Raw genomic sequence first — 10,257 nt, 5'->3', positions numbered from 1 at the left:
GGTTTTACTTTCCCTTCCTTATTATGTGATGTATGTGAAAAACATGTTTCCTATGCTTTAAAATCAATTATTTTAATTACCTTTATTTCCATTCGATGCCGTGATTAGTGTATTGAGTAGTTTCAGATCTTCTAAGGAAGGAATGACTTAAAGAATGAAAAAAGAAACATACAAAGATGGAAGGAAAGCACAAAATGGAGTTTCTAAAGAAACTGGCATCCACGCGATCGCATGGGCGACGCGAACACATGCCAAGCGCGAATCAACAGCGACGCGGCCGCATGACTAACGCGACCGCGCGCCTTAAGCAAAACACATATGACGCGGTCGCATGACTGACGCGACCGCGTGACAAGAAAAGCTCCGAATGACACGACCGCGTGTCCCACGCGGACGCGTGACAGAGGCCACGCACCAGAAAATTACAGAAAACGCTCCCAGCGATTTCTGAAGCCCTTTTTTGCCCAAATCCAAGTCCAGAAGGCATAGACCAGAGGTTATAAAGTGTGAGAATGTATCCATTCAAAGGGGGCTCGCCAATTTAGTTACTTTCCATGATTTAGATCTAGTTTTGAGAGAGGTTCTCTCCTCTCTCTCTTAGGATTTAGGACTTCTCTTAGTTTTATGAGTGACTCTCAATCCCAGGTTTAATGTTCCTTTATTTTAAGCTTCCCTTTCACTTTTATTCATTCCATTACTTTAGTTGATTATTTACTTTGCCATTTAATTTATGAATTCTTCTATGTTCCAGATTATTTGAATTAATGTTATTTGAGGTATCTCAGTTTAATATTGCTTTCTTCTATTTATGCTATTATTGCTTTTACTCTAAAGACATCTTTATTCCAATAGATTTACTTTTTCCCTTTTGGTCTTGGTTAAGAAATCCGTAACTCAGGAGTTATCTTAGCTCAATATAAAAGATAACTGTTATCTTTGCTAATTAAACTGAACTTCAATAATCCCAACCTTTTCTTAGGAAATAAATAGGATTCGAAGATCAAGCTAATTAGTCCCTTGACTTTCCTTTGCTTTAGTAAAGGTCAACTAAGTGGAATTAAGATTCAATCTTCTTTATTATTGAGAAGGGTAACTAATCTGGACTTCCAATTTCTCATCCCTTGCCAAAAATTTATTTTATAGTTATTTATTTATCTTTAATTGTCATTTAAATTAATTGTCATATTCATTCCTCATTCTTGAAACCCAAAATCTACAATCTCCATAACCAATAATAAGAACATACTTCCCTGCAGTTCCTTGAGAAGACGACCCGAGGTTTGAATATTTCGGTTATCAATTTATTTAGGGGTTTGTTACTTGTGACAACCACAACGTTTGTACGAAGGGATTTCTGTCGGTTTAGAGAATATATCTACAACGCGACTGTTTTTATGAAATTCTTTACTGGCAAAAATCCCAACATCAGTTATCTTCTAATCAATAATAAAAGTGAAATATATTTTTTTATGAATTATAGACAATAAATGATATTTTAAATAAATGATATTTTTTATGTTATATTTTTTTCAATAAATGATATCACGAGTAATTATCATTATCATATATTATTATTATTGTTACTATTATTATTATTATTACTATTATTATTATCAAAATAATTAAAAGTATTTTTAATTGATAATTGATAAGTAGTTTAATAATGTATCAAATATTGATTTGATATAATTATAATAAAGATATATTTCTAAATTAGTATAATTATGTATTATTCATTAAATATTAATTATAATATAATTATAATAAATATATTTTTTTATAAAATAATTTAGAATAGAGAATAGGAAAGTTCATTTTGGAGGGAAAACGGAGTCACGAGAGATCGACACCTCACTTTCATTATTGGGGGAAAACCCAGTTTTAGTATATTAAGTAGATAGATATTTTGTTCATAAGTAAAACTAAAAATATAATTATTCAGATTTAGATTTTAGAAGAATAAACATATAAGTAACAAATAATCTATTTTATCATGCATATTATAAATTAATGAATTAAACTAACTGATATAATGAATTATAATTAATTAATTGGTATAAATTATAATAAATTATATGATATTTAAAAAAATAAAATGAATAAGAAGAAAATAAAAAAATAGAAGAGATAAAAGACTACAATAAAATAAATTGAGTGTGAGAGTTTTATTTTTTTTTTTTTACAAATTTTATATTACATCTGTTTCAATAATAATAAATAAAAATACATCAACTTGATATCTAAGAGAAAATGATGAGATAAAATCATAACACAGTTATAAAACAAAAGCTTAAATTAAACCATAATATCATTGCACAACACAAATTGAAAGTAATTTCACACTACAATATACCACACAAATAGGTAAATGACTTAAGCTTAATTACAGAATTTTTTTTATTTATGCATACATGATAACACCATGGTCTCTAAATGCTTCATGGATAACATATCATATATTGCTCTAATTGATGAACACGGAAGTTGAAGAATGTGTGGTAGTTTGTGTCCACGATAGTTGATTTCTTGCGACGACGCCTCATAGGAAGCAAAAGAATTGTTGTAAAAGCCACCTAATGAAAGAGTAATTGGTAAATGAATGATATTTCTTCTAGCATATATGGTCTTTTATAGTGGTAAAATAAAAATGGAAGGAATAAAATTTTATATTTTTATATTCGGAATAGAATTTGATATTTATCGTAATAAAATTAAATAACTAATCAGTTATAATTCATGTATTTAAATAAATAAAATAAATTAAATAAAAAAATTTTTTAAGAATTAATCAAATCAGTTAGTTGATACAAATAATTAGTATAATTGATTTTATTTGATTTATTGAATTTAAAAAAATAAATTAGAAAATAATTGATTGAATTAATTAGTTGATATTATTAATTTATTATAATTAATTGGATTTAATAAATTAAAAAAAATAATAGGAAAATATATGAGACAATGGTTTTTTTAACTAAATTAATCTGTATTTATTGTATTTAATAATTATAAGTAACAAATCATCTATGCTATTATGTACCTTATAAATTAATTAATTAAAATAACTGATATAATAAATTACAATTATTTGATTGATATGAATTATAATAAATAGTGTGATATTTAAATATCTAATCAAATCAATTAGTTGATATAATTAATTTACTGTAATAAATTATATTCAATGAATTATAAAAAATAAATTAAGAAACACGTTCAAAAGTAGTGACGGATCCAAAAATTTTAAATAGTGGGGGTAAACATATAGCATATAAAAATAATAAAAAATATTTATAAATATATCAAAATATATAAAAAATAAATAATATAAAAATATTAAATATTAAATAATTTTTATGTAATCATTATCAATATTAATATATTGATAAATAATAATATGATTATTAATTTATCTTTCTGTAAATTAAATATAATAATAATAATAAATGAAATTAATCAAAATATAAATAGGTTATCTTCTAATCAATAATAAAAGTGAAATATATTTTTTTATGAATTATATACAATAAATGATATTTTAAATAAATGATATTTTTTATGTTATATTTTTTCAATAAATGATATCACGAGTAATTATCATTATCATATATTATTATTATTATTACTATTATTATTATTATTACTATTATTATTATCAAAATGATTAAAAGTATTTTTAATTGATAATTGATAAGTAGTTTAATAATGTATTAAATATTGATTTGATATAATTATAATAAAGATATGTTTCTAAATTAGTATAATGATGTATTATTCATTAAATATTAAATATAATATAGTTATAATAAAGATATTTTTTTATAAAATAATTTAGAATAGAGAATAGGAAAGTTCATTTTGGAGGGAAAACGGAGTTACGAGAGATCGACACCTCACATTCATTATTGGGGAAAAACCAAGTTTTAATATATTAAGTAGATAGATATTTTGTTCATAACTAAAACTAAAAATATAATTATTCAGATTTAAATTTTAGAAGAATAAACGTATAAGTAACAAATAATCTATTTTATCATGCATATTATAAATTAATGAATTAAACTAGCTGATATAATGAATTATAATTAATTAATTTGTATAAATTATAATAAATTATATGATATTTAAAAAATAAAATGAATAAGAAGAAAACAAAAAGAAATAGAAGAGATAAAAGACTACAATAAAATAAATTGAGTGTGAGAGTTTTATTTTTTTTTTACAAATTTTATATTACATCTGTTTCAATAATAATAAATAAAAATACATCAACTTAATATCTAAGAGAAAATGATGAGATAAAATCATAACAAAGTTATAAAATAAAAGCTTAAATTAAACCATAATATCATTGCACAACAAAAAATTGAAAGTAATTTCACACTATAATATACCACACAAACAGGTAAATAACTTAAGCTTAATTACAGAATTTTTTTTATTTATGCATACATGATAACACCATGGTCTATAAATGCTTCATGGATAACATATCATATATTGCTCTAAATGATGAGCACGGAAGTTGAAGAATGTGTGGTGGTTTGTGTCCACGATAGTTGACTTCTTGCGACGACGCCTCATAGGAAGAAAAAGAATTGTTGTAAAAGCTACCTAATAAAAGAGTAATTGGCAAATGAATGATATTTCTTCTAGCATATATGGTCTTTTATAGTGGTAAAATAAAAATGGAAGGAATAAAATTTTATATTTTTATATTCGGAATAGAATTTGATATTTATCGTAATAAAATTAAATAACTAATCAGTTATAATTCATGTATTTAAATAAATAAAATAAATTAAATAAATTTTTTTTTAAGAATTAATCAAATCAGTTAGTTGATACAAATAATTAGTATAATTGATTTTATTTGATTTATTGAATTTAAAAAAATAAATTAGAAAATAATTGATTGAATTAATTAGTTGATATAATTAATTTATTATAATTAATTGGATTTAATAAATTAAAAAAATAATAGGAAAATATATGAGGCAATGATTTTTTTAACTAAATTAATCTGTATTTATTGTATTTAATAATTATAAGTAACAAATCATCTATGCTATTATGTACCTTATAAATTAATTAATTAAAATAGCTGATATAATAAATTACAATTATTTGATTGATATGAATTATAATAAATCGTGTGATATTTAAATATCTAATCAAATCAATTAGTTGATATAATTAATTTACTGTAATAAATTATATTCAATGAATTATAAAAAATAAATTAAGAAACACGTTCAAAAGTAGTGACTGATCCAGAAATTTTAAATAGTGGGGGTAAACATATAGCATATAAAAATAATAAAAAATATTTATAAATATATCAAAATATATAAAAAATAAATAATATAAAAATATTAAATATTAAATAATTTTTATGTAATCATTATCAATATTAATATATTGATAAATAATAATATGATTATTAATTTATCTTTCTGTAAATTAAATATAATAATAATAATAATAAATAAAATTAATCAAAATATAAATAGGTTATCTTCTAATCATTAATAAAAGTGAAATATATTTTTTTATGAATTATATACAATAAATAATATTTTAAATAAATGATATTTTTTATGTTATATTTTTTTCAATAAATGATATCACGAGTAATTATCATTATCATATATTATTATTATTATTACTATTATTATTATTATTACTATTATTATTATCAAAATGATTAAAAGTATTTTTAATTGATAATTGATAAGTAGTTTAATAATGTATTAAATATTGATTTGATATAATTATAATAAAGATATGTTTCTAAATTAGTATAATTATGTATTATTCATTAAGTATTAATTATAATATAGTTATAATAAAGATATTTTTTTATAAAATAATTTAGAATAGAGAATAGAAAAGTTCATTTTGGAGGAAAAACGGAGTCATGAGAGATCGACACCTCACATTCATTATTGGAAAAAAACCCAGTTTTAATATATTAAGTAGATAGATATTTTGTTCATAACTAAAACTAAAAATATAATTATTCAGATTTAAATTTTAGAAGAATAAACGTATAAGTAACAAATAATCTATTTTATCATGCATATTATAAATTAATGAATTAAACTAACTGATATAATGAATTATAATTAATTAATTGGTATAAATTATAATAAATTATATGATATTTAAAAAATAAAATGAATAAGAAGAAAATAAAAAGAAATAGAAGAGATAAAAGACTACAATAAAATAAATTGAGTGTGAGAGTTTTATTTTTTTTTTACAAATTTTATATTACATCTGTTTCAATAATAATAAATAAAAATACATCAACTTGATATCTAAAAGAAAATGATGAGATAAAATCATAACACAGTTATAAAACAAAAGCTTAAATTAAACCATAATATCATTGCACAACAAAAAATTGAAAGTAATTTCACACTATAATATACCACACAAACAGGTAAATGACTTAAGCTTAATTACAGAATTTTTTTTATTTATGCATACATGATAACACCATGGTCTATAAATGCTTCATGGATAACATATCATATATTGCTCTAAATGATGAGTACGGAAGTTGAAGAATGTGTGGTGGTTTGTGTCCATGATAGTTGACTTCTTGCGACGACGCCTCATAGGAAGAAAAAGAATTGTTGTAAAAGCCACCTAATGAAAGAGTAATTGGTAAATGAATGATATTTCTTCTAGCATATATGGTCTTTTATAGTGGTAAAATAAAAATGAAAGGAATAAAATTTTATATTTTTATATTCGGAATAGAATTTGATATTTATCGTAATAAAATTAAATAACTAATCAGTTATAATTCATGTATTTAAATAAATAAAATAAATTAAATAAAAATATTTTTAAGAATTAATCAAATCAGTTAGTTGATACAAATAATTAGTATAATTGATTTTATTTGATTTATTGAATTTAAAAAAATAAATTAGAAAATAATTGATTGAATTAATTACTTGATATAAATAATTTATTAAAATTGATTGGATTTAATAAATTAAAAAAAATAATAGAAAAATATATGAGACAATGATTTTTTTAACTAAATTAATCTGTATTTATTGTATTTAATAATTATAAGTAACAAATCATCTATGCTATTATGTACCTTATAAATTAATTAATTAAAATAACTGATATAATAAATTACAATTATTTGATTGATATGAATTATAATAAATCGTGTGATATTTAAATATCTAATCAAATCAATTAGGTGATATAATTAATTTACTGTAATAAATTATATTCAATGAATTCTAAAAAATAAATTAAGAAACACGCTCAAAAGTAGTGACGGATCCAGAAATTTTAAATAGTGGTGGTAAACATATAGCATATTAAAATAATAAAAATATTTATAAATATATCAAAATATATAAATTATAAATAATATAAAAATATTAAATATTAAATAATTTGTATGTAATCATTATCAATATTAATATATTGATAAATAATAATATGGTTATTAATTTATCTTTTTGTAAATTAAATATAATAATAATAATAATAAATAAAATTAATCAAAATATAAATAGGTTATCTTCTAATAATAATAAAAGTGAAATATATTTTTTTATGAATTATATACATAAATGATATTTTAAATAAATGATTTTTTTATGTTATATTTTTTTTCAATAAATGATATCACGAGTAATTATTATTGTTGTTGTTATTATTATTATTATTATTATTATTATTATTATTATTATTATTATTATTAAAAGTATTTTTAATTGATAATTGATAAGTAGTTTAATAATGCATTAAATATTGATTTGATATAATTATAATAAAGATATGTTTCTAAATTAGTATAATTATGTATTATTTATTAAATATTTATTATAATTTAATTATAATAAAGATATTTTTATAAAATAATTTAGAATAGAGAATAGGAAAGTTCATTTTGGAGGAAAAATGGAGTCACGAGAGATCAACACATCACCTTTATTAGTTGGGGGAAAACCCAATTTTAGTATATTAAGTAGATAGATATAGATTGTTGTGATAGTAGATGAAAAAATAATAATACATAAGAATATAAATATTTTAAAAATAAATATATTAGTAAATAATGAATTTAATTTATATATTTCTGAAAAATCCTAATAATTTTACTTAAATTGTGTTTAATTGATAAATTAAAAAATAATTTGAAAATAAAAATATTTAAAAAACTTAAAAAATAATATAAATTTGAAATCATTAAAGCATAGATCCAGATCCAGAACCTCTGATTCATCTAGAAGCTCCACGGCTTTTTCTATAAAACTCGTATCCACCGAAACCTAATCATACCAAATATTAAATAAAGGAAAAGTCTAGGGTAAGCAATTTTATTGCATTTTGGCTAGCATGTAACCAGCAGAGAAAGGTGAGTCATTGGATGAAATCTCACATCAATCTCACACCATCAAATCATCATTGATGACTAATTGATGGCTACGAATCACAAATGTTACTGGCCCTAGCATTGCTCTTAAATAAAATCCCCTGCTTAACCAAAGTCGACAATTTGGCTTCAAAATTCTTCATTTCTCTTACTCACGAGTCACAAACTGAAAACATGGGTAGGGAATCTTCTTCCCTGCACATATTCTTCTTCCCTTTCCTGTCTCATGGCCACATGATCCCAATGGTTGATATGGCCAAACTCTTCGCTTCAAGAGGGGTTAAGTCCACCATAGTCACCACCCCAGTAAACGCCTCTCTCATCTCCAAAGCCATAGGCAAGTCCAAAACTCACAACAACAACAATATCCACATAGAAACCATCGAGTTTCCATGTTCTAAAGCTGGTTTACCAGAAGGGTGCGAAAATGGAGACTTAATCCCTTCGCCGGATAAATTTCCTGTGTTCTTTATAGCTACTAGGTTGCTTCAAGAGCCATTCGAGAAGCTATTGCTTCAGCATAAGCCTGATTGTGTCATTGCTGATGTGTTCTTCCCTTGGGCTACTGATTCTGCTTCCATGGTTGGAATTCCCAGGCTTGTGTTTAACGGGACTGGTTTTTTCTCCATGTGTGCTCTCGAATGTATGAGACTCTATGAGCCGCAAAAGAATGTTTCTTCAGATTCGGAACCCTTTGTGATTCCCAATCTACCTGGCGAGATTAAAATGTTGAGGACGCAGTTGCCGCCTGCTTCGATCACCGGCGAAACAAATCCACTGACTGAATTCTTTAAGGAAGCCAATGAATCAGAGGGGAAGTGCTATGGCGTGGTTGTTAACAGCTTCTACGAACTCGAGAGCGTTTATGCAGATTATTCCAGGAATGGGCTCGGAAGAAAAGCTTGGCATATTGGTCCTCTTTCTCTTTGCAATAAAGATACTGAAGAGAAATCTCAAAGAGGAAAAGATGCATCTATTGATGAAAACGAGTGTTTGAAGTGGCTCGACACAAAGAAGCCCAATTCAGTTGTGTACATTTGCTTCGGAAGTATAGCGAACTTTGAAGATTCTCAGCTTAGAGAAATTGCTTTGGGTCTTGAGGCTTCAGGGCAAGATTTCATTTGGGTGGTGAAAAACAACAAGAAAGAGGGAGAAGCTAAAGAGGAATGGCTTCTGGAAGGGTTCGAGAAAAGAATGGAAGGAACGGGATTAATCATAAGAGGTTGGGCGCCACAAGTGTTGATTCTTGGGCACCAAGCAATAGGAGCGTTTGTAACGCATTGCGGTTGGAATTCGACTTTGGAAGGAGTGGCTGCTGGGGTGCCAATGGTAACTTGGCCTATGGGGGCAGAGCAATTTTACAATGAGAAATTGGTGACTGAGGTTCTTAAGATTGGTGTGCCTGTTGGTGTAAAAAAATGGGCAAGAATGGTTAAGGTTAGTGTTGAATGGGAGGCAATAGAGAAGGCTGTGAAGAAGATAATGGTAGGAGAAGAAGCAGAGGAAATGAGAATGAAGGCGAACGTGTTGTCACAGTTGGCTAACGCTGCTGTTGAAAATGGAGGATCATCATACTCTGATTTGGGTGCACTCATTCATGAGTTGGTTTCCCTGAGGCATTGATGATATCGTCCACACAACAATGGAGAAGACTTCTGTGTTTGTTATTTCTACTTTTATTTAAGTTCATTGAATTGAGCTTAGCTTGGGTCCTTTGTTTGTTTTTATTTTCTCTCTTAAAGATGTTAAATTTGCTTAGTATAAAACGTTAAGACATATGCAATAATGTGTATATATTTGTTGGTTAGTGAAGCGTAGTTATCATATTTAGTTTTCAA

At 24.5% G+C, this 10,257-nt stretch overlaps 1 protein-coding gene across 1 annotated transcript; it reads left to right on the top strand.

Annotated features, from left to right (window-relative positions):
- The first annotated feature begins 8,125 nt into the window (after positions 1–8,125).
- Positions 8,126–10,257, top strand: LOC112783059 (scopoletin glucosyltransferase). The gene has a single exon (XM_025825804.3). The coding sequence runs from the start codon at positions 8,483–8,485 to the stop codon at positions 10,040–10,042; it is 1,560 nt and encodes a 519-aa protein (XP_025681589.1). The 5' UTR covers positions 8,126–8,482; the 3' UTR covers positions 10,043–10,257.

Source organism: Arachis hypogaea, chromosome 20, assembly GCF_003086295.3.
Source record: "Arachis hypogaea cultivar Tifrunner chromosome 20, arahy.Tifrunner.gnm2.J5K5, whole genome shotgun sequence".
NCBI classification, from domain to species: Eukaryota; Viridiplantae; Streptophyta; class Magnoliopsida; order Fabales; family Fabaceae; genus Arachis; species Arachis hypogaea.
The sequence above is the reverse complement of the archived record's forward strand: the minus strand, read 5'-3'. Positions and strand labels throughout refer to the sequence as shown.

Bases quoted from the DNA above. Each gene is read 5' to 3' on its own strand.
- LOC112783059 (XM_025825804.3), top strand. From the start codon at position 8,483: ATGTTACTGGCCCTAGCATTGCTCTTAAATAAAATCCCCTGCTTAACC.